General features: G+C 38.2%; 1 protein-coding gene across 1 annotated transcript in view; it reads left to right on the top strand.

The window, feature by feature from the left end:
- LOC126344762 (double-stranded RNA-binding protein Staufen homolog 2-like) overlaps positions 1–26,192 on the top strand; it is a 222,343-nt gene that overhangs the window by 161,050 nt on the left and 35,101 nt on the right. Inside the window, exons 12-13 of the mRNA XM_050002045.1 lie at positions 5,843–6,013; positions 9,484–9,625. Coding sequence (XP_049858002.1) covers positions 5,843–6,013; positions 9,484–9,625 — 313 coding nt within the window. The remainder of the gene's footprint in view (positions 1–5,842; positions 6,014–9,483; positions 9,626–26,192) is intronic.

Consider the following 26,192-nt stretch of genomic DNA (forward strand, 5'->3'; position numbering starts at 1 on the left):
ATGTTTTACTAACTTGTTAAGTATACGCAATTTATTATATTAATTCACCCTGTCACGTTATCTTTAAAGATTGCTTCTATAATACCAAATCAGTAAAAAACTTGCATTTTAAGGAAAGTTCCATGGCCTTTGATCCTCCAGAGAAGATACTACACATCTCACAACACTCGAAATCACACTGCTTAGAATTTGTATTTCCCTGCCGAACACTCTACTGCATCAGTAGTAGGCCTCTTCACAGCATTGCCATGACTCCAGCTGGTGTAAAGTTGGCTGTGACTGTGATGATGTGGAAAAAGTTTCGGAGCAGTGAGAGGAGTATGGAGTGAAGTGAACAGGGATTTAATAACATGAAGAGGCGTTCTAGATCTGAATGGGAAAGGGTCAAATTGGAAGAAGGAATATTAGCAATAAAATAGTGAGTGAACAAGAAGAGATATGATCTGAAGAATATAAAATAAAATAAATAGGAAATGCAGTAACAAGGAATGTTCACGACGTTTTTAAGGAGGGGCGGAAGGCAATTAGGCTCAGAAAATAGATTTTTAAATTTTTGCATATTTGAAAAGCCCACTATTTCCTGCTAAACACAGCTTTTGTTTTTGTATAAATACCTCAATTTGTTCTTGAGTTATGGTTGTTTTTCTGATGCTCTGTGCGATTTGCCATATAAATGCCACGCCTTCTGTTTTGTACTATTCAGAGAAAATTGCACTGATTTTGATATTCCTTGTAAGCCATTTGCTACATGTCAAGATTTCCTACCCTATAACTGCCATCAACATCTTTTGTTCCGATCACATTTGTTATTGTTTTCTAACTTTGTTATTAGCACTAACTGAATTTTATTGTGAGTGAAGTAAGTGTTGATTTATATTTTTTCTGGTTTTGCACGTTTTTATAAAAATCCTCTGAATCAAGAAATTCTTGCCTAAAGAAAAATGCAGAGGAAATAATAATTGAAAGACAAGTGAAGTCAGTGTATCAAAGGAATCGAGAATGCCAGATGTAAAGAAAAGCAGTACCTCAAGAAAAAAACTCCAGTGTCCTCAAGACATTTCGTCATAGTCAGCTTGTGGAGACGAACACTCAGTTGGAAATATTGTGGTGAACTTCAGCATGATCAGTGATTTTAGTTCCAAAAATAATGTGTGCAGAAAATGTTTTGGTGTCATATCTTTGGGAGAGAATCAATGTCTTCGCAAAGGGATTGTGTTGGAACTAATACTGAATCGATAAAGGTATGGAGGCAGACAAACTCTTTTGTGCAATACTTGACATTACAAACCCACCTGCAAAATTTGACTTATAATGAAATTATTGGAATTGCTGTTGCTAAAGTCTGTAACCTATCCATGAAGAAAGCAGCTGAAGAAGCACTCAAGGGAAGTTCATATGGTGATATTTGTGCATGTTTTGATGGCGGTGGGCAGGAACGTGACCACATTTCACTAGATGGTGTTGTGATGGCTACATCATTTGATTCTGGGAAGGTAATTGTAGAGGCTCGAAGCAAATACTGTATCACTTGTGGCATTAAAACTGAGGAAGGGGATATACACAACTACCAGAAGAATTATGTTGGTGCAAATGATGAGATGGGAGTAACAGGTGTTCACAGTATTTTCAATTGTTCATTGTCAAAGAGAGGTGTTAATACAAACAGAATTTAGGACTTATGACCAGATGTGAGCAGAAGAACCCTATGGCCCTAGTGTCACAATTTTCAAATTAGAATGCACTGTGCATATGCAGAAGAGAGTGGAGCCCAGCTTGAGAAGATTATTAAAAGAAAAGTCAAAATAGTATGGAAGGTGATAAGTGGTAAAGGTCGCTTGAAGGATGTTGAGATAGATAGATTACAGTATGGTTTGGCCATAAAAAGAAATGTTTGGAATTTAGAAAATATGAAGAAAGCTGTGTAGGATCCTCAGCATTTTATTTACCCAAATGACTCTTGACACTTGGTGCAAGTGCAGGAGAAGTGCAGCATTTGACCACAAACATTCTGTACTTGCTGCAGTAATGAATGAAATTAAACCTATATGTAGAGATCTTTGTAAAGACATTTTGTTGAAGAAATGTCTTATAGGAAACACAATAGGTTTCATGTCTGTAGGTTGCTGCTGGTCTGTGTATTTGTCTTGTTTTAATATCCTGGAGACAGTAACTACTTACATGGAATTTTTCATATTAATATTGATTTCTGGATATTCAAAGATCTACACATGTTGAAAGTTGATCCTGCTGCTGATAATTTACTCTAGTTGTTATTTTTGTTCATGGTGAGTGTCATACATTTGATCTTTATTGATAGCAATGCTTCTATGCTGTGTTACTTCCTTCAGCTCACTCACTGTTCTTTCTAGTGAACTACCTTTTCTGCTATTAATTGCTATATCTGTGGCATATGCATGTCCATATTTAACCACATATTTTGAATTTCTGAATAACTGCTTCCAGAGTAATTGTGAAAAGCGCTTTAGAAAGGGCTTCCCATTACATTACTCCCTTACTGATGCTAAATCAAATAATCCATCCACTTGCATGGCAGCCTTGGAGACAGCTAGTGTTGCTTGAATGTATGAGACATACTTAGACAATAGACCCAGCATTTCATTCCCTTAGGCCTAACAGAGGACTGTTTGAAGTCTACGTAGAGATTATGAAGCTCATTATTATATTCATATGCATTTACATGTGTCTGCTTGTTGACTGAAAGCTACATCAGTATTCAGCTAAAATTTCTTTGAATATGAAGCTAGCCAGTTGAGGATAATATTAGAAAAAAGTTTTGTAGGCTGCAGTCAATAGGGTAATAACTCAGTAATTAGAACAGCAACTTTTGTACCTTTGCTTATGTTGCATAAGTTGAACTACACCTAGAGTTCTAAGGTTCTTTCTTAATTCCATATAAGCATAATAAGTTCTATAAGTCCCCCTTTTTTAAGCAAGTCCACAGTTATTTCATCAGTTCATCGTGCTTTGTAATGTTTTAGACAGTTTATAGCCTTCCCCGAATACGGCCAGTTTTATCTTTATTGTGCAGTATGATAGGATAGTTGCTCACTTCTAGTTGCATTGATTTACAAACTTCAATTGAAATACTCTCTTCATCTATGCAGGGCATCTTATCTGTTACCCGTTTTCCCCTCTTTATCCCCACACATTGTTGTTTTAGATCTATATTCCTCAATTCTTTCTTTACATTTTCTTATAAATTCTGCTTTCATTCCTGTGGTTACATGCTTCCATATTCCCCCCCTCCCCCCTTGTGGTTTCTCTTTTTTTTTTCCCCTCCTACATATCAGAGCAGCCTCTATCCTCTTTTCCTTGTATATTGCATGGTTAAATCTTGTAATTCATTACTGATATTTTACAGGTCCCTTTGTAGATATTACTCTTGGCAAGCAGGTGCTTGCTGCCTTTAAACTGTTCATGGCAGCAAACTGGTCATGTCTCAGACCAGTATTACTAGTTTCAGACCTCCCATACCAGATATACTTCTGAAAGCCTCTTTCTTGCCCAGTTTGGCATTATAGTCACCGAGGACTATTATGAGTTCATATCTAGATATTTTATCTCAAATCTCCCGCAGTTGATCATGAAAACAATTTAGCACGACTTTACCCGAGTCTTCTCATGCAACGCATGTGGTAGTAACCACTAGAACAGCAACTCCGTGAGGACAGCATGCAACAGATGTCAAATTGGCATGAAGTGTACTGCATGCTGAGATGTGTGTATGATTAGTATTTCGGTGCAACCACACAAAGTAGGTAGTAGTAACACCACCCATACTATGTATATAAGGAAAGATTATGCAGTGAGCTTCTCATTCAGAAAACAGATTTGAAAATTGCTTGTTTGTTTGTAAGATCGTAGTGTCATGTCTCATGTCAGGAGGAGAAATGTCTGTGAGCACGTCAGAATTCGACAGTAGCAGGATTGTAGCCTGTCGAGACTGGTTTATCATTGTTCAGTAGGACCTCACATTTATCGTACAAAGTAGAGTCAGTGAGCAGTATGGCCGTATTCAAAGCCGTGCATGGTCTCAGTGGCCCCACAGATTTGTAACAGAGAGGACAAACTCATTATACTCTTGCTTGTGCAGGTTTGTATAACCATGTCGTGTACCTTATGTCAGGAAACGGGCTTGTGTGCAGCACGAAAGTATTCTTATGAACAGTGCAACATGCCTATAGCATAATGAACTGTCATCTCGACAACTTTGTGCCTTCCCTTAATGGGGGAGCAGAGGGAGGTGTGCTGATAGCGGTGCATCTGATGATAACCTGGACACAAATGTGCAATGTATCATCTCTTGCGCTGAACCCCAATTCTGTGTACAGCATCTTGATTGATGATGTTTTTGTGAAAGCCCCGTTGAGAACAAACATTGCCCAGTACCTGACATGATGGTACATGAGGCCGTTGGTACACAACGCCATCATCACTGGTTTGCATAGCTGGTAATTTTACCATCCACTGGTTTGCATAGATGGTAATTTTGACAACATTTCTGATATGTTAAGGCTGGTGGCTGTGCACTATCTTTGAAGGTTTTGTGATATTTTATTTCATAGAACAACATGAAATTTGTTGTCAGTGCTAATTGCAAGTACTTTGTTAAGAACGTGTCCTACTGTTGCCCGTGCCAGCATGTCACACTGTGGTCAAAAATACGTACCCAGCTGCTATAAAGCTTGTGCCTCTGCCAGAGGTGCCAACACTGTGCACTTTATTTCGCTACTTGTTTATCGACAAGTCGTCTAAAAGTTTGATAAAGTGTTCTTTCCACAGTACTGTATAACCACAGTAAGTAAAATTCTGTTATTTGCTATCCTTCTCAGTGTTGCAATTTTAATTATGAGCTGTGTATGTTCAGAAAAATTAAATTAGGACACTGTTTAGATACCTCTTCTCTTCCTTTCTACATAATATCCTGTAGTGCAACATGTGTCATTCCATACGTCAGCTCTGTTGAGTAACACTGTTCATAGCCACCATTTGCAGCAGTATACACATATTCCCTTTTGTAGATTAAACATGTTATGCTAATATTCCTACTCATTCATTTTCGTAAGGGCAGTCTGCTGTTGTTTCTCAAAGTATTTACGTAGGTAAGCTGTTCATAAGGTAGCTCTATCCCACAACAATAAACCTGGAGGACTACATTTTCAGTTCAGGATTAGCTCCCCTTTAAGGGTTGCGAACCATGTCTATGGAGCCACCACTCTCCTGTGTTGTAGAACACACTCCATCTGGCTCCTCTGTTATGGTCATTATGTTCAGGGTGACATTGGCAATAGCTGTGCTACTGCTGCCATAGTCCCCAGCTTCTTCGGAGCACACAAGTGTTCCCACCAGCAGTGAAAGTGCCTGTGACAAGTTGATTTCTCCCTGGCAGAGCTTAAACATAATGAAGTTGTTTAAAACCAGAATTTTATAATATGGACTCTAGGTAAATTTTAAATAACACTGACGTAACATACCAAGAACCCAATAATAAACTGTTCTGTAATATTGTTGCAATAAAAGCAAAGGGGTAGCTGATAAAAATTTAAATGTTTATTTGTTGTGTCATCTCTCTAGGGTACTACTCCTTGTTTCTTACTGTTCCACATCTTTAGAGAAAATGCTATAGTCCCCATTGACTTTCTGAATCACTTACCCACTAAGGAGATGTTGCTCCCGTGTATTGATATATTATTGTTTTAGGATTGGTTTCAGTGTTTGTTTGTTTATTTGACATATTATTGTGAGACAAAAACTAATGAAATAATTTATATGTAATTGAAGATCATTGTTCAGAATGTTAATTTGTGGTTCCATGTGTCAGGTGACTCTGGGTCAACATACATATCAAGGAACAGGTTCCAACAAAAAGTTGGCTAAGCGTGCAGCAGCTGAAGGCTTACTACAGTTGCTTGGCTATTCAAGACCTGTTGCACAACCTGCTAAGCCGTCTATCAAAACTGGTGAAGCTCAAGAAAGTGATAAAAACCGTAAGGTATGGATAGCTTTTGATTACTTAATAGGACTGAATTATAACTCTGGTGTGTAGTACTTAGTAGTATCCATTATGCATAAAATGCAAATAGAATAATGTGTAGCTCATAATGAATAGCCATAGCTGCAATTTCTCTGAAATGTAAGACAGTTACTAATAGTTGATATGGTTTCAAACATTCATACTGCTGCTATGCTAGTTTGAGTGTAGGCCCACGTTCTTGTAAGAGGTGTAGAGTAGCACCATTCTTAAAAAAAAAAAAAAAAAACAACAACAACAACAACACTCCAGCAACCACGCATGTGGCTTGACTCCCACATTCCCTAATCATCACGTGGGTTGGGCATCTGTCTAGTTTTGTTAGAAAAGGAGTTGTTTTCAGCAACAACAGGAAGAGTTGCATGATACTGACACCGAAAGTTGTAAGCCAGGCATGTATGCAATTGTGAGAACTCACTTTGAGAAAATTAAGGATACAATTGGTACCTTTGAAACAAAATTTTTAACCAATGTCCCTAAAATATTCTCAGACTGGCTGGTCACCCTGTACAGTGAAACAAAATAAACCGAGAGGTTTTATTACAAAATTTTTGGAGAGATGTACTGGAAATCAGTTGCATGTGTAAGAAGTGTAAACGTTTTGGAGACAGTTATATCTTAGTGGGCCATCCTGCTTTGTAAATAATCCTCAACTGAATACCCAATTTTTACATGTTGTGCTACATCCAGTTTTTCAGCGAGTGCCTTGCTACCGGCTGATATAAGTTTTGAAGATAATGGATGGACTGTTGCTGAGGTTCAAAATATTTTGTAGAGTTTTGATGATGAGCTAAACCAAACATTAAATGTTATCGTAATGTTCAGTGCACAGCTGTTGACTGAATTTATTAATCTAGAATTCCTCCTATTAACATTGTTCCCTACAGTGTTCAGAACATCTCCACTCCTTCAGATTACTAGAGGAAGAGAAACGAATTTACAGATTCAAAGCTTCATGCTGTATGGTTTGTTCTAGATAACATTTTGTGATTCTAGCCACATTATCTTATATAGTTAGTTACATAGAAATTCTCGGATGAGATAACTTCCATTAACACAGCGATGATTAGGTAGAGGTCTACACATGACTAGCAGATAATATGGAGGGGAAAGGAAAAAAATAGATAAACATGTTACAGGGCAGATGATGTCATGTCTCAGAGAGGTATTCCTTGCCAGAGTACTTCATTAAGTATATAGCACTAGTGAGAAAAAATTTATGGAATTCAACATAGTATGCATTCATCTTGCAAGTATTATTCTAAAGAAATTTTAAATATGGAGCACTATATACAAAAACATGATAGTGCATACTGAATCATTAAAGCCTAAATCAAATAACATTTTTCATATGAATTAGTACTCACATGAAATTGTGTTGCATGACCTCTGTGTTTGCAGTGGATGTTTCCTACCTTTCATCTCATCAAATCATTAATTTCATATAATAATTGTTTGAGCGTCAGTTCCTCCTCCTCCTCCTCCTCCTCCTCGTTTGTCCTGAATGTTGGAGACCATCATAAGCTGTATCACTTTACCTTGTACAAGAAAGTTTCTCACGTGTGTGAAGTCCATGTCCTTAAGCTTCCAAGCCACGATATTTTTCATCTTCTTTGTCCTTTTTTACCTGGCACCTTTCCTTGATGAAGGATCTGCAGCAGTTTATATCTGTTTCCGTTCCTCATTGCATGGCTGAGATACAGTAGTTTTTTACATTTTAGTTTTTCTTTCTTCATTTTGTGGAGAATGTCATTGTCAGCAATTTTATCTGTCCATGGCACACTTAGCAGTTCTTCAGTACAGTCATATCTCAAATGCCTGAAGACATTTTCCTGTCTTCTTGTTCAAAGTCTAGATCCCAGCTCCATAGAAAAGGATGGGAAATAGGTAAGAATAACTTGTCACTCATGTATAAATACTACAATAAGAGTAATCATCGCAAACTTGTAACATCAAGGAAAATTGTCTATGTAAATTTCCTAAAGATAATTATTATATAAATTTTTATCACATGTTAAGTATTTCATGTTTAATAGAAGTCGGTCTCAAATTCATGGAAAATGTTACCATCATCCAAACAAGATGATATATTTAACACGCCATAACATGTTGTTAACATGAAAAATGTTGTGAATTGAGTGAAAAATGTGATGTAGCTAGCAGTTAAAAAACTTTCATATTCTCTAATGGAATTCAGAATAATTTTAACATGCCATAACAACATGAAAAATGTTGTGAATTGAGTGAAAATGCAGCTAACAGTTATTTTTTATTTTATAGACCAAGAAAATGAATGTAGCCTTCCTTTAACTGTACAATCTGTCAAGAAACCTATCACCATTGATGGTAATAAAAAGGATAACTGAATTTAACAAAATCACTACATCTTTTAAAAAAATTTCATGTTCTTTAATGGAATTCAAAATAATTTTCTTGGAGTTTGTGAAAACGTCAGATTATTTGTAACTACTATTAATGTAGTCCTTATAATCTTTAAGAGGCATAAGCATCTCTTTCCTAAAACATTCTCAATCTTCCTTTTACACCACCATGAAGATTTTACAGCTATACAGCAGTTATTTTTTCACATATCCCTCCTTGATAATCACATCATCATTAAAAAATGAATCAACTCTGTTTCATTTTCCTGCACTTTATATTTAACATCTGAAACACAGAGATGTAGAGAAAATGAAAACAAGCTGCCAAACTTTCAGACAGAATCCTTCAAAATTGGCAGTCAGACTTGATAGCTAGTTATCTGTTCTCATAACTTCATTATCTTCGATTCTGAGGTTTCCAGTAAAATGAGGTATTACGTAGGAAGAAATAATTCCTCTCTAATGGCATCACGGACAGCTGGATGTTGCCTCCCATCCATATCCAATATTGAAAGCTAGTATGTGATATGTCCCTCGTATAACAGCTGTTAATAAGTGCAGATCAGTTGTATTTTTTACATAGCCATATAAGTAATTTTTGCTTTTAAGAGATGAAAGTTTTAATTCCGTAAGATATTACACTAAAGTTGTGTCTGTGACCTTTGTGCACTAATTTTAAATGTCTTTAACAACACATTTGCGACTAAAATGCCAGTAACCGTATTGAGTCATGCACCACTTTATGTTCTTACACCGGACCTAAATATGTTATTGTGCACTAAAGCCCCCCCCCCCCCCCCCCTCCCTCCTATCCTACCCTCAGACTGTGCTTGCAGTGGCACTGCTCAAAGAGTTGGTTGATTGCCTTTTCACTGCTGCTTCACTTCCCCACCCTCTTGTTAAGAATAATACAGAACAGCTTGTATCACACATTGACTTTGTAAGGCTGTTTCAATTCAAGATGTTTTAGATGTTTGTTATTTGCTTTTAAATTGTGCTGTATAGTTAATGAATTTTTAGTACCAGCACTCCCTCTTTTTTTTTTTCTAGGTCACATTTTTAGATGAAGAAAAGACTCCAGAAATGCCAGCAGGTGGTAGCAGTGGGCGTCAACTGGTGCCTGGATTGCTACTCATGTCTGACAACAATACAACAAATGGTTATAATCAGAATACACCAACAAAAGTATCTGGTTAGACTTCTTTCTGTCTTCGATTAAATATATACATGGATGTCAATTACATCTTGCAGCTATTTACCTGTTATTATACAACAACTAGTTATTTCAACTTAGGAAGTACAGCAGTTGAGTGTTTCTTGTCTCTGGCAGAAAATCCAAAGACATTTTTCATTCAAAAAGTATATTTGAAAATTGTAGTAAGTTATACACAATATTCAGCATTTTTCTTAATAGTAAGTGTAACATATAGGTCATAATACAATTGTCAGAGTATAATATTTGTAAATAATAGTTTGTTATACAAAGGGAGATGCATGGAGTGTCCAGTACACAACTATTCAAATAACATTTAAAATAAAATGGCAAAGAACTGCTATTATGACCAGTATTAGTAATAGAATGTCATGAAAGTATTCAAAAGTGTATATAACAAAAAAAATAATCACTTATTGATAATATGATGTAAATGGATAGATAGAAACTCTACTCTCCAAGCAGTGGCAGGGGAAAACACACTCAAAAGGTTTTAACTTGTACAAGCTTTTGGAGCCAGTGATCCCTTCTTTTGGCACAAGAGTTGAAGGGGAAGGAAGAAGGGTGAAGGAAAAGGACTGGAGAGGTTTAGGGAAAGGGATATATTTCAGAAAAGCTACCCAGATCCGGGTAACACACAAGACAGAGATTACTGCCAAAACATCATGCGTTGTACGTTATGGGGGGGGGGGGGGGGGGCAGTGAAAAATATACAGGTTAGAAAACGAAAGATACAAAAAACTAAACAGGAGTGAAGAAAGGAAGAGTTACAGTGAAGAAATGCTGAGACCAACGAAATAAATAAATTGAGGCCAAGTGAGTGGCAAGAACCAAAGATATATTGTAGTGCCAGTTCTCACCTTCAAAGCCCTGAGAAACTGTGTGGAGGAAGAATGCAGATGGTATGTGTTGTGAAACAGGCACAGAGGTCACAACTGCCATGTTGTAGAGCTTGCTCTGCAACAGGATATTATGTGTTGCCAGTATACAGCTTCTGCCGATCCACATCTACATCTACATGACTACTCTGCAATTCACATTTAAGTGCTTGGCAGAGGGTTCATCGAACCACAATCATACTCTCTCTCTACCATTCCACTCCCTAACAGAGCGCGGGAAAAACGAACACCTAAACCTTTCTGTTCAAGCTCTGATTTCTCGTATTTTATTTTGATGATCATTCCTACCTATGTAGGTTGGGCTCAACAAAATATTTTCGCATTCGGAAGAGAAAGTTGGTGACTGAAATTTCGCAAAAAGATCTCGCTGCGACAAAAAACGTCTGCTGTAATGACTTCCATCCCAATTCGCATATCATATCTGCCACACTCTCTCCCCTATTACGTGATAATACAAAACGAGCTGCCATTTTTTGCACCCTTTCGATGTCCTCCGTCAATCCCACCTGGTAAGGATCCCACACCGCGTAGCAACATTCTAACAGAGGACGAACGAGTGTAGTGTAAGCTGTCTCTTTAGAGGACTTGTTGCATCTTCTAAATTTCCTGCCAATGAAACGCAACCTTTGGCTCGCCTTCCCCACAATATTATCTATGTGGTCTTTCTAACTGAAGTTGTTTGTAATTTTAACACCCAGGTACTTAGTTGAATTGACAGCCTTGAGAATTGTACTATTTATCGAGTAATCGAGTTTCAACGGATTTCTTTTGGAACTCATGTGGATCACCTCACACTTTTCGTTATTTAGCGTCACCTGCCACACCATACAGCAATCTTTTCTAAATCGCTTTGCAACTGATACTGGTCTTCTGATGACCTTACTAGACAGTAAATTATAGCATCATCTGCGAACAACCTAAGAGAACTGCTCAGATTGTCACCCAGGTCATTTATATAGATCAGGAACAGCAGAGGTCCCAGGACACTTCCCTGGGGAACACCTGATATCACTTCAGTTTTACTCGATGATTTGCCGTCTATTACTACGAACTGCGACCTTCCCAACAGGAAATCACGAATCCAGTCGCACAACTGAGGCGATACCCCATAGGCCCGCAGCTTGATTAGAAGTCGCTTGTGAGGAACGGTGTCAAAAGCTTTCCGGAAATCTAGAAATACGGAATCAACTTGAGATCCCCTGTCGATAGCGGCCATTACTTCGTGCGAATAAAGATCTAGCTGCGTTGCACAAGAGCGCTGTTTTCTGAAACCATGCTGATTACGTATTAATAGATCGTTCCCTTCTAGGTGATTCATAATGTTTGAATACAGTATATGCTCCAAAACCCTGCTGCAAACCGACATCAATGATTTAGGTCTTTAGTTAGATGGATTACTCCTACTACCCTTCTTAAACGCTGGTGCGACCTACGCAATTTTCCAGTCTGTAGGTACAGATCTATCGGTGAGCGAGCGGTTGTATATGAGTGCTAAGTCGGGAGCTATTGTATCAGCGTAATCTGAAAGGAACATACTCAATGCTCATTGTTTCCTTACTAATAACTTGGTGGAAGTCAAGCCCATGTATAAAAGGTCGAACAGTCTTATATAAGAGCTAGTACACAACACTTGTCACTTCACAAGTGGCTCCCTTTGATAGTATAGGTTTTGCTGGTTACAGGGGCAGTATAGGTGGTGCTAGGAGGGTGCATAAGGCAGGCCTTACAGTGGGGATGTTCACAGGGGTAGGAACTGTAGGGAAAGGGAGATGGGTGCCGGAGCATAGGGTCAGACAAGGATATTGCAGAGATTGGGAAGGCAACAAAAAGCTATTCAATGTGTGATGGACAAAATGTTGGACAGAATGGGCCTCATTTCAGGGCATGATTTTAGGAAGTCATAGCCTTGCCGAAGTAGCTGATTAATACATTCAAGACCAGGATACTACTGAGTGACAAGTGGTGTATTCCTAAGTTGTATTTTTTGCAGGGATCAGCAGTATCAGGATTGGATGTGATAGGACGGGAAATCTACTTTTCAGCTAGGCTGGTGGGGTAATTACTTCCAGTGAAGGCTGAGATGAAAATGGTGGCGTATTGCTGTAAAATCTGCATCTGAACAAATATATATATATATATATATATGTCTCTAACTCCAAGGCTGTATGGTAGGAAATGTTTGACATGTTTGACATGGAAAAGATGGCAACTGTCAAAATTTAAGTACTGTTGTTTATTAGTAGTTTCAGTGTGAACAGAAGTGTGTAGCTGACCTTTGGTGAGGATGAAAGCAACATCAAGAAAAGTGACATGGGATTTGGAATAGGACCATATGAAATTTAATTGAGAAAATATAGTTAGAGATTCCAAGAATCTTAAGAGGTCAGCCTCACCATGAGTCCATATGGCAAAAATGTCATAATGTATTCAAACCAAACCAGGGGCTTATGGATCGCAGGAAAGCCCCCTCCAAGTGACCCATGGAAAAGTTGGCACAGGAAGGAGCTATCTGGGTACACATGGCTGTGCTCCTGATTTGTTTGTATGTCTGGCCCTATGAACGATGACAAACAGTATCTTCCTCAGAATTGTCCAAGGCAGTCACTTGCTTCTTTCTCAGCCACTTCTTTCCTGGTGTGTTCAATCTTTTTGTGTCACTCTCACCACAATCTCTACTTTAGTGTTATTTTCTTTGTCCGTTTCAAATCATGTGTTGGACTGTCACTATGTGTTGCACAGGACATTGTTCAAAATGAAATAGAAGCAAATAAATACTAAAAACACAAAAATGAAATCAAATACAAATTTAACTATTTAGACAAATGACAAAACAATAGCACCAATTGCACATGAGACGTCCACTGGTACGTTTCAGGGACACGCAATAAAGTTTGCAGAGTGGCATTATGACTCCTACTACCTATTTGAGTGCAGTCTGTAGTTGGCTGGCTACCTGCAGTTGCTAGGCAATGAAACAACACTACGTAACTGCCAGTACGAAAGACTCAATTCTCTGACTATAGTTCATATTATATTGTTTGATGAGACCCTTAATTCTTCAGCCCAAACTGTGCATGTGATTTTGGCAGTTTTACTTGATACTCTATACATCTGCTTTCATGGGGTACACAACAGGATACATTAAAAAATTTCTAAAGTTCTACAGAAATTCTTAAGATTCCAAAAATTGTGCAAATATTAATGGATGGTCCAGCCATAAATTGGAAAGGTTACAAGCAGCTACAAACTGAAATGAAAAAAGACTTTGGAAATTAGATCTTAAATTTAGGTACCTGCATCCTTCATGTTATGCACAGTGCATTGAAGAGGGGGGGGGGGGGGGGTCAGCTTCAGATTTAATGTGGATTTCATTTTAAGTAGTCGCTAGAATTTGTTCAAAGATTCGCTGTGAGGTGTGAAGACTATAGGTTATATTCAAACATTAAATAACATGGGTTACGATTTTGTGCTCATTGACGATTAGGCAGTGGTCCAGCAGAAGGGACCTATCAAGATCCATAGAAATCTGGAATGACATGAAAAAATGTGTATCCAGTGTTGAGAAGGGCAAGGTAACTAACCCAAGTATTCAGTCAATCACTGTCACACAAAATGCTATATCAATCACTGTCACACAAAATGCTATAAAAGATAAGTGTATATCTGTTACCTTAAACTTCTTTATTTCAATCACAAAAATTACCAAACCATTTTTGACTCTATCCAAGCGATAAATCCGTGCTTCCATTTCTTGGTGCAGATTTGACAACTTTTATCTATAATATACTGTCAGCATTCAGCTTGTTGAAAGGAGAAAAACTTGCAGCGATCAATTTTCTAGCAAAATTAGCAGAATTCACATTTGAAAAAGGTTCTCAAAATGGTGCGTCGAGATTTAGCTTGGGATGCGGACTGGTTATTGAAGGAATTTTTAAATAGCAACAAAGTCACAGAGAGGCATGCATTGGAAGTAAAACATGATTCTATGAAGTTCACATTTGCATTTAATAATAAAGTTGTAGAAAAGCCTACAGTAAATTGTCCTCTAGTTAGACTTGTTTTTTGTCTGGACCCACGAAATATAGTGTCGAAGAAAGAGTCCTGTGTCAAGAAAATTATTATTTAAGCAATGTGATGGACAGCAACTATGTTCATCCAGATGGATGTGACAGTGTGCTCCTGCTGTATAGAAATGATGTGGAAACTGCTCCATACAATACTTTTTCCAGTTTTATCCCATATCCCAGAATTCTGAATTGAATTTTTTTTTGAAACTGTGTGTTTAAGGAATAATATATGAAAATATGGGATGTTGTGAAAATAGTGTTGATATTATCTCATATACAAGCCTCCATGGTAGGAGGATTCTCAGTAAACAAAAATTTGGAAGTAAAAAACATAATGGAGCCTTCTTATAGCTTTGAGAATAGTCAAAGACTACACAAAGACCAAATCAGCTTTTGTCATGGCTTAATAAAAGTGAAAATGTCAAAAAGGCTTTTGTCTTCAGCATTAATGCTGGCAAAAGAGACATGCTATATCTTGACAATAAAAAAAAGCCAAGGAAGTTGAGGTATCTTAAACAGAGAGAAAACTGATGTTGGAAAGCTAACAAAATCGGCTGATGATTAATCAGCGAGAGCAGAGAAGACTATGGATATTACACATTTTGTTGTCAATCATTTTCCAAAGAACAGCTAAGGAAAAAATTGAGAAAATAAATGAAATTGAGAAACAGATTCCAGACAAATGTCTAAAGAACTAAATGAAATCAATTGCTGCTGCTATCCCACGCTAAACTGAATATGTAAAGTAAAAAGTGACCAAACTTAAAGTGTTGTATAATTGTGTGATTAAACTTCCTTACATTTTTGCAAACAATTTTTTAAAGTGATAAATTCATGGCCAAATTGAGTGGTACTTTTTCATATTATTATCTAAAAATCAATATCGTTGCACAAGGGGATGTTTATGCTAGAAACTTCAGATTGTTGAAGAAATGTTTTAATAGTGAGGTAAATGTTATAATAGTGAGTAAGGCATTCTTGTATTTTAAAGTTTATGTATTTTATGTGAAAATAATTTGTTAAAGTCTGCTATGTATGAAATTGCCATTGTTTTAATTATTTTAAGATTCGTACATACACCGTGTTTATATCAGCAGCAATGCCTTAAAAATTGCTTATAAGCTCCTTAAAAACTCCGTAACTTTCCCCAGCAAATAAGAGCACAGATCATGTGTTGCCATAAATTTTACATTGGGTAAAAGGCAGAAAAATATGCATATGATGTGAAGAGCATCATAACACCGACAAAAGTAACTCATTGACATTTGCTACCTATTTGAGGGATAAAAAGCATGTATAGATAAAATTGAAAACAGTGTTATTGTTGTACACAAAACAGAGAAATGTCTCCTGGGAGAGACTGAAATATTTTCACGTTGTGCTAAAGATCCCTATTTCAGTTTTACTGTAAAACTTGAGGCGGAAAACAAAAAACATATGTTGAAAATGTTTGTGATATTTTATTGCAAAGATAACACTGGTTGTAATAGCAATTCTTTGCGATTTTGTTTTTCTTGTTCTTTGGATAGTTGCGTAATGGACACTGCATCTACCTTTCATAACAAAAATTATATACAAATGTTGTATTTTGACTGTTGTGTTGTGAACAATATGTGACTGACATTTGTTATTAACAAAAACTGTGAGTATTGTGTATACAGTTTTCAAATATCATTTTTGCACAGAACTTATATGGATAAAGAGGAATCTTCAATACTAATCATTGCCTTTGCCAAGTGACATAAAAAACGTGAAAAACACCATAGATATTATACCCAATATTATGTCATATCAATTTCTTCAATGTAATAGACAGAAATGGTGGGCAAAAGAAAATTAACCATGTCACAAAACAAACACTTCGGATTACAAATACTGTAATGAAAGGAATAGTTTTAAGAATGAAAAAGGAATCGAGTGAGCTGTATCATAAAAACACACACTACAGCTATAATGGATTAAAGAATTTACAAATACTGTAGGTGGGGGTGGGGGGTTGATACCCATGCTACTAAACAAAAAAAAGTCAAAATCATAAGGAAAAGTACACTAGAAATACCCTTATAGGCTCAGCTACTTTACCAAAATCCGATACTATTGATAATGGCTCCCACGGTTCCCGGAAATAATAGTTGCTTCACGAATAACCATAATTCATATTATACCCAGAAACAGTGAAATAGTTGTATTAAATAATGCCTTAGAAGTCAACTCATATTTGAACCAAGTCAAACAAGCATCTCAATGAACAAACTGATAACATTAAATAGTCAGTTTGTTGTCAGTGAATTACAATACTCATTCGTAGATAATATCAGTTGCAGTTTTCTACTAATAACTTATAATTGACCCACATCTTCCAAATATTTGGCTAAATTGTAAATATAAATAGAATATTGCAAAGAGTATTATATATAATGACATATTTTTCTGATAAATGAGACGCCGTCCATTCGTGCTGGCATTCGTTTTGTTTGACTCCTCAAAGAAAGTTGCATATTACACCTAACACAAATCTCTTGCTACACTGCAGGTGATTCTCTTTAACACATGTCGTTTTCTTGTCTTCAGCGAGAAAACTGTTGAATTCCAACCTAACGTAGACTACAGTTTACACTATAGATCAATCTGTCACCACAGAAAGCTTTTCCGTATTCATGTTTGTTGGCTTTACCAACTCAAAACCAAACTGTTGCATTCCAACCTGGTTGACACCTCGGGCTACACTAACAATTAGTGTATCACCATTGAAATCTATCCCACTGTCACAGTATTTGGCTTCACTAACTCACAACCAAACTGTTTATTCCAACCTAACCTAGACCTCAGGCTATGCTGCAGAAAAGTCGATCACTACAGAAAATTTTTCCTCTGCAGATTTGTTGGCTTCACCATTTCACAGCCGAACTGTTGCATTCCAACCTCACCTAGATCTCAGGCTGTGCTACAGAGTGGCCTATCGCCACGGAAAACTTTCCTGCTGTCACATCAGTTGGCTTCATCAACTCGTAACCCAAAATTTCTGCAGTCCAACGTAACCTACACCTCATGTTCCACTACAGATCCATTTGTCTCCACAGAAATCTTTTCCATTGTACGATTTGTTGGCTTCGCTAACTCACATCCATATTGTCACATTCCATCCTAGCCTAGACCTATGGCTAAACCATTCCATTGTCATGACATTAAGCTGTTCTGTTGACTCACCAGGTATCCATTCTCTCGGAAATTCAGAACTTATTCCATAATTTCAAAAAATACATATCTCTTTTTCACTCTACCTCCTCCTCGACTTGTACTCAGTTGCTATCTACAAATTTGCTAACACCAACATCAAATAGTTGCTAATATCAGCATACAATGCAAGAACCACCACACAGCAAGTCACAGTTAGACAAAATTAGTAAAGAAATGAAATTCACGCTAACAGAGAGTATACGTCAGTACTTGCCAGTAACAGATTAGCATTCCCGGTAGGTTAACTTCCAAGAAATCACAGCTACCTATGAACTGTTTTGAAAAATGTATCTAATACTTCAAAACCAAACATGAAACAGAATTAACAAACAAACGTAATTGCAAAAATTAAAATTTAAAAAAGAAAAAACAAAACAAAAGTGCACCTCCATTCCAAAACAGAAACTTAACTCTCTTTCTTCAGACAAGCACCGAGTTTGTGAAACATTCTCCCTCCAGACATTATTCATATAAATGACTTTGTAGTACGGAAATTCTACTTTTCCCTCGCCCAGTAATATTTTTCATTTCCCCCCCAATACCGTTTTACTGTGTTTGAAAAGACCCCTGTTTTTTGTCCCTAAATTCAATGGAATGCTTTACAGCCAGATGTGTGTATCCAATTTTGTCTAACCCCTGATACCCAGCCCACCCATCTGTCATTATGATTGACCTATCTGCTATATAAGTTTTTGCTAACTGAAACAGAGTACAAGCCGCCTTATATTGAATTACCTTACAAATCATGTGTGGCAAAGAGAGATTCCCTGAAACAATGGTCCCACACACTCATGGTCCAACAGCATCATGCCCTCCTTACCCCCTCCCTCCCTTCTCTCTCTCTCTCTCTCTCTCTCTCTCTCTCTCTCTCTCTCTCTCTCTCTCTCTCTCTCTCTCTCCCCCCCCCCCTCTCTCTCTCCCCCCCTCTCTCCCCCCTCTCTCCCTCTCCCCCCCCCCCCCCTGCAAATTGCAATTCATCAATTTCTATAACAACACCTGGCCTACCAATTTTGCTTTCTCACAACAAAATCTGAACAATCTTCCCAGATATTGATTACAAGTCTATAACAGTTTTGCGATATGTTTCTATCTCGTAAGCAGCAAGCCAAATAGGAAGCCTTGATTCCTGAAACCACATTCCTGTATAAATAGATCACATCAAATTGTCTTTTGCACAGCACCACATATAAAAGTCAATTGTGCATTTCTTTGAAACCTTGGAGAATGTCATGTTGTTACCACAAACACTACCCTTACAATATCAAGCAGTTAAATTGTACTGCGTGGCAAAACTAATGACATTTAGCGGTTCCCTCAATTATTAGCTAATTTCACAACAGTGAAACAAATGTGAGGAATATGTTGTTCCCCATTCCCACTATTTTCCACATCTTCAAAATCTGGAGCCTCGCTCTTGCCTCAATATTTCGCAGTCCTACTAATAATTGAAAAGCAATTTCTAGTACCAAACAAAGACTAACAAATTACCTTCTGCATACACCAATGAGACTGCATCAGTAAAATGTAAGGCTACACAGAAATTTAACTCAAAATGTTCAGCAAAAATGACATCACAGTAGCCACTTACCCAGAATGCATAAAATGGCCTCAGACCAAAAACGGTTGTACAAAATGAAAATAGATTATTCAGCAGCTTCACTTGTTCTCATATGTCATTTCTGTGATTTATCTACTCTGTGGAATACAACCAGCAACCAGCTTACCGTATTATTGAAAGAGCCAGGTTTGTAGGTAGTGTTGCTCCATATCTATAATGTTTTATGCCTGCTACAAAGATCGTTAAAAAATCAGTGACCCTTGAACAAAAGAAATTTATTTCTTTACTAGTTTCAGGCACCCAGTGTCCTTTGTCAGAATATTATAATGATCTCATTATTAGTGATTGTCAAAAATAAGCAGGTATATGCAGCATAGTATGGAACTAGTATGGTTCATAGTCCATATTAAAATATGGTGTAAGAACATGATGTGAGAAGTACATGCCATATTTGTACATATACTATGATCCATATGATTTCAGTATTGCACTGTATAGACCTGCTTATTTTTTATGCTCACTAATAATACAATTATAATATTCGAATGAAGGACACTAGATGCCTGAAACTGGTTGCTGATTTTTTCAACAAATGTACTTAATGTGGCTGAAGATGAATAAAGTACTCAGTATCACAGCAATTGTGCATGAATACAGTAAAAACCAATGAAATGTCATATCAGATATCCAACTAGAATGAGGAGTATGCAGCCAACACAACTCAATAGCATTGTGTCCAGTAAGGAGAAATTGTACAATGGTGAACATAGTAGCACTTTTGCAATTAATTAATTTGGAAACAAATGTCTGGTCTGCTGAGTGCAAATCTAGTTGTAGTTGTTGTTTGCTAACTCTGTGCTGTAGGTGGTGTTTGGTATTTAATTGTTCCCATATATTTTTTTCCATTTAATGTCTTTCTCTCTAACTGTTATCATCTTCAGACTGAAGACTGGTTGGATGCATGTCTCCACACTAGTCCATCCTTTGCAAGCCTTCTCATGTCTGCATATCTACTGTAGTGTACATTTAATTTAAATCTACACTATGTGATCAAAAGAATTCGGACACTCCCAAAAACATATGTTTTTCATATTCGGTCCATTGTGCTGCCATCTATTGCCAGGTACTCCAAATCAGCGACCTCTGTACTCATTACACATCGTGAAAGAGCAGAATGGGGTGCTCCACAGAACTCACGGACTTCGGACACGGTCAGGTGATTCGGTTTCAGAGCCTGTGGTGTTATGGTGTGGTCGCGTTTTTCTTGAAGGGGCTTGCTCCCCTTGTTGTTTTGCTTTGCACTATCACATCACAGCCCTACGTTGACATTTTAAGCACCTTCTTGCTTCCCACTGTTGAACAGTAATTTGAGGATGGCAATTGCCTTTTTCAATACGATCGAGCAACTGTTCACAATGCATGGCCTGTGACAGAGTAGTTACATGACAATAACATCCTGTAATGGACTGGTCTGCGCAGAGTCCTGATGTAGATCATATAGAACACCTTTGGGATGTTTCGGAATGCCGTCTTCGTGCCAGACATCACCGACCAACATCAATACCTCTCCTCACTGCAGCACTGTGTCAAGAATGGGCTGTCATTCCTCAAGAAACCTTCCAGCACCTAATTTTATGTATAAATGTGAAAGTGGAAGCTGTCATCAAGGCTAAGGGTGGGCCAACACCATATTGAATTCCAGCATTACCAATGGAGGGTGCCACGAACCTGTAAGTCATTTTCATCCAGGTGTCCGAGTACTTTTGATCACATTGTAAACTTTCTGTAGTCAAGCCTTGATCTCGCTTTAATATTGCCATGTGTCCCCCCTCCCCATTAAATAAACTTCTCTAGCATCTATCCATTACCAACCTGACAATTATGTATCGCCTCAGGGTACTTCAAATAAGCCAGTCCCTTCTTTTAGTGAAGTTGGGCCATAAATATCTATTGTCTAGAATTTGAGTCGATACTCCTTCAGTGACAGTCCAATCTACCCATCCAACCTTTGACTTTCTTCTGAACAGCACGTTCAATAGCTTCTATTCTAGTCATATTTTTTGTCCAAGTTCCTTCTACACGAAGCTACACTCCAGGCAAATAACACCAGTAAAGACTGCCTAACATTTAAATATATATATATGATGTTAACAAATGTCTCTTTTTCAGAAATGCTTTTCTCACTGTTACCAGTCTGCATTTTGTATGCTCTTTACTTCAGATATCTTACAGCATAAATGGCAAAACTCATCTAATGCTTTTATTGTCTCATTTGTTAATCCAGTTCCTGCACCATCTGCAGATTTAATTCATCTTCATTCCATTGCTCATGTTTCACTTATGTTGTTAATCACCAATAACCTTTTTCATCTACATCTACATACATAATCAGCAAGCCACCATATACTGCACACAGAAGATACCTTGTACTCCTACTAGCCATTTCCTTTCCTGTTCCAGCCTCAAATGTAGCAAGGGAAATATGACTACCTATATCCATATGAGTCCTAACTTATCGTGTCTTTATGGTCCTTAAGTGAAATGTACCTTGGTGGCAGTAGAATTATTCTGTGGTCTGCCGCAAATGCAGTTTTCTAAACTTTCTTAATGGAGTTTGCAAAAAAGGATTCTAGGGATTCTCATTTGAGTCCACAGAGCATCTCTATAATATTTGCTTATTGATCAAACTAGCTGCACACATCCAAAATTTCTTGATGTTTTCCTTTAATCTAACCTGGCGGGGATCCCCTAAACTCAAGCAATGCTGCAGAATGGGTCACATTAGTTTCTATACAGGGTCTCCTTTACACGTGAACCACACATTCCTAAAATTCTTCCAGTAAAGTGAAGTTGACTTTTCACCTTCTCTACCACTGTGCCTACGTGCTTCTTCCATTTCTGTCACTTACGAGTGGTACCCACACCACTAATACTATATTTGAACATTGCGGGATTGTGTTTCCTAGCCATGTGCATTAACTAACATTTTTCTACTGCCATTCATCACACCAAACAGAAATAAGAATAGTCATCCTGTATCCTTGTACAGACATTCAATGATGATTATTTCTTCTCTCTGAATTTTCATTTCTTTTGTGAACTTCTACATCAAGGGGAATAGGCTTAAACCTTTCCTCACTCCCTTCTCAACTATTGCTTCCGTTTCGTGTCCTTCGACCCATAACTGCAGTCTGCTTTCTGTACAATTTACAGATACTCTTTAACTTGCTGTATTTTATCTCTGGTATTCAATTCAAATGCTATAGTGCTTCATTTATAAAGAATTTGGCCAGTTTCTTTTTCCACATTTCTCCAATTCAAGCTTGTGCACCATCTTTAATGACCTCTTTGCCGATGGTACACTGAACCTTTATCTTTCTGCTTTCAAGTAATTCTGTGTTATTCATAAGTACCTCTGAGATTTCAAAAGACGACTGTATGAAAACTGTAAAACGTATAGAAAACACACATACATTAGTGGATAGAACATCCCTCCAAGTTTGTAACTCACATATAGACACTGCTTGTGACACAGCAAATCACAGCTTGTTTTGGAAATCTGCTTATTGGGTCAACAAACTATTTTGATGTGACAGTACAGAGTGGATGGTTTGTCTACACATTCTGATGGGCCTGGCTCATAGCAGTGTGCTCTTCAACTACAGCACAGCATGTGTTACAAATCAGAACTGGGAGAGATGCTTCATCCATTGGAATGTTTCATTTTTCTATGTGTCTTGTAATTTCTGTGCATTCTTCTTCTGTAACCTTGAAAGAAAGAACCCTGTATAACGTTTGTAGTAACCTGACGGTTACTACACCTACCACCAGCAGAGGGTGTGAGTTGGGCCACTATGGCAAATGTAGTATACGCTGACATTCACACGGTGCTCCCACAACTACCTCTTGCATCTGCCAGAGACATTCCAGTCACCTGTTCCAATGGATGTGTGCAGCATGATTCCTGCGACACCATGTGGAGAGAGTGTCTTTATAAGGCCACACGTGGGCCTCTGGCTCTCAGTTGTCAGATGTACTTGTTATTACATCCAGTGCAATCTTGTTGTCATTCTGTGACCTAATAAATCATACAGTATCATGAAAAGGGTAGTTGCTACTTATCACATAGTGGAGGTGCTGAGTCGAAGATAAGCACAACAAAAAGACTGTCAGAAAATGGGCTTTCAGCCAACAAGGCCTTTGTCAAAGACAAAAAACGCACACATATATATGATGAGTAATAACTAGCCTTTTCATAGTATTGTTACATTCCACTCTAATAAATCATAACTGTTTTAAGACCATGTGTTTTCTTGTATTCCTACTCAGATCCTGTGATTTTTCTGCCATCCAACTATTCCATGGAGGCTCTACTCCAGTCACTCCTGCAACAACAGCAGATGAACACAACGTTGTTGGATCAGTTGTTGCCTTTGTTGACCCAGACTATGCCACCAATTTTCACCCACCACTGTGCCGCCCCACTAAGAAGAATCCATGGAAGACTGGGACTCTTATGAGAAGCGGCTTTGCCAACATTTGTTGGCGTTCGAAGTGTTTGACAAGGAGATCTATAGGACTCTGTTCTTATTGTGGTTCGATAATACCCCCTTGTATGAATCACTTACTGTGCCAATTAGCTCCTCTGCAGGAGCTAGTGTTGCTTTCTTTTGACGATATATGTCGTTTGCTGTCCTTCTGTCATTACACTCGTGATTGCTATTCGTGGCAAATTCTACCAATTTCATAAACAGCTGCAGCAATAGTTTTGAGCTTGGACGACTGAGCTTCACATCCTCAGTCACAAGTTTCTGTCTTTCAAGGCTAAGCCTCAGGACACTTACGCAGACACAGTGGCCCAAAATGCAGTCATTCATTCAGCCCAAGATAAGGAGTCGCATCAATATGCCCTTCAGTTTGAGTTCCCTGTTTGCAAGACATTTTGAATATTGCACAGTCATTTGAGGCCGCATGCTGCCAACTGGAGGCTTTGTGTGGAGTCACAGTTGTTGACAGGGTGCAGCCAGGGCACACGGAGCCTACCATGCTATTGGGAGAAGAGGTAGCTGCAGTACAAACAAGCCAACTGGCCCAATGCAGACACACACATTTTCAGCAGCAGGGGTAGCAAATGCCATTTCCTTCGTACCCCTCTTGTTTCATGAAGAATGAACAGGCTGCCTGCCTCTGGCAGTGGGCGTCTTGTCATAAACATAAAAAAGAAAAAAAGGTCACATAATGGCAGTATGTCTATCTCTACCCAATAAAGAGTCATTGGAGGAATCAATGGATGCCAATATTAATAGTACCTTGTCATTGTGTTCGCCGTTGTCTTCACGGAAGAAGAAACTTTTCAGAGAAGTGTTGGTGGTGGATCAGTTATTTTGCCTCTGAGTTGACAGGGGAGCTGCTGCGTCCCTACTCAACTCCCAGACATATGCCAGACTCATGTCCCCACCATTGGCATGTGTCGAGCAGCAGTTGGTAATCTATAACAAACAGCAGATTCCTATTCTGGCCAATTTGCACTCGACGCAGTTTACAAGTTAATTCCCCATTCCCTTACGTACTTTGTGGTTAATGATGCAAGTGCTGGAAATTTGTTTGGGTTTGATGCTTTTACTATTTTTGTTTTTTTGTTACAGATGAGGTGCATCTGCTGTGATACCAAATATCTTACCTGAATTGAATTCCTTGGGTTCTGAGCTTTTTTATCTGTTTTTCCCATGGCTGGGTTTTGCAAACAATTTCACAGCACATATAACTCTCATAATTCCAGCCTCGTTTCTTCCTGCTGCGACCAGTGCCAGTAGCTTTACATGACCAAGACGAGTGAGCTAGATCGCTCAACATCATTGGGTGTGATTACACTCATTTTCTGAAGTGAATGGGCTATGCCCTTAGTAGCCACAAAGAAGCTGCCAGGTCAACTTCAATGCTGCGAGGACTTCAAGGTCACTATAAATGCACAGGCAGTCATATGCATGTACCCCCTACTGCACACAGCAGATTTTCTCGCTGGGGTCAATTCTTATCAAGAGTTGACTTGACCAAAGCCTGTCTTCAGACTCCATTACATGAGGCATCAGAACTATTGCTTCTAGGTAATACGCCTTTCAGCTTCTATAAGTATCAACATCTGATGTTTGGGGTTGCTAGTGTGCTTGCCATCTTTCAATATTTTTTGAAATAAGTTGCGCCAGTTGCCCCTCGGTGCATTAACTTGATGCTATTGTTGTGATGGGTTCTACCATGGAGGTAGTCTTCCTTTGTTTGCTTGGGTCATGAAATTACCCACCAGGACAGGCACCCATTGGAACAACATGTCACCGCCATTACAGCTTTTTTTGGTCTAATCTACGAGAACTTCAGGCATTCCACATGTAGGTGGAATACTGTAACAAGTTCATTCCCAGTTTGGTTACTGTTATCCATCCCTTGTATCCGTTGCAGCCAAAACATGCTCCTTTGTTTCATCTGCAGCTTGTGAGCATGTTTTGTGCAGCTTAAGGATAAACTTCACTCCACACTGTGTCTTGCTACTATTCAACCTGGCAGGCATGTGGTCCGGGCCAAAAAAATTGTCTTGAGTACAGTGGTGGGGGTCCTGGCCCACCGCCATTCAGATGGCTCCAACAGCCTGTTGCCTTTGCTTCAAAAATGGTAACTCAGCTCAGGAACATTGTTCTCAGGTGAAAAAAAGCAGCTTTTGCTTTTGTCTACACCTTAAAAATTTTCTTTTGTTTTTGTATGTTACAAAGTTTAGTTTTATTCTGACCTTAAAC

The sequence above is a fragment of the Schistocerca gregaria genome, chromosome 1 (genome assembly GCF_023897955.1).
Source record: "Schistocerca gregaria isolate iqSchGreg1 chromosome 1, iqSchGreg1.2, whole genome shotgun sequence".
In the NCBI taxonomy this organism is placed as follows: domain Eukaryota; kingdom Metazoa; phylum Arthropoda; class Insecta; order Orthoptera; family Acrididae; genus Schistocerca; species Schistocerca gregaria.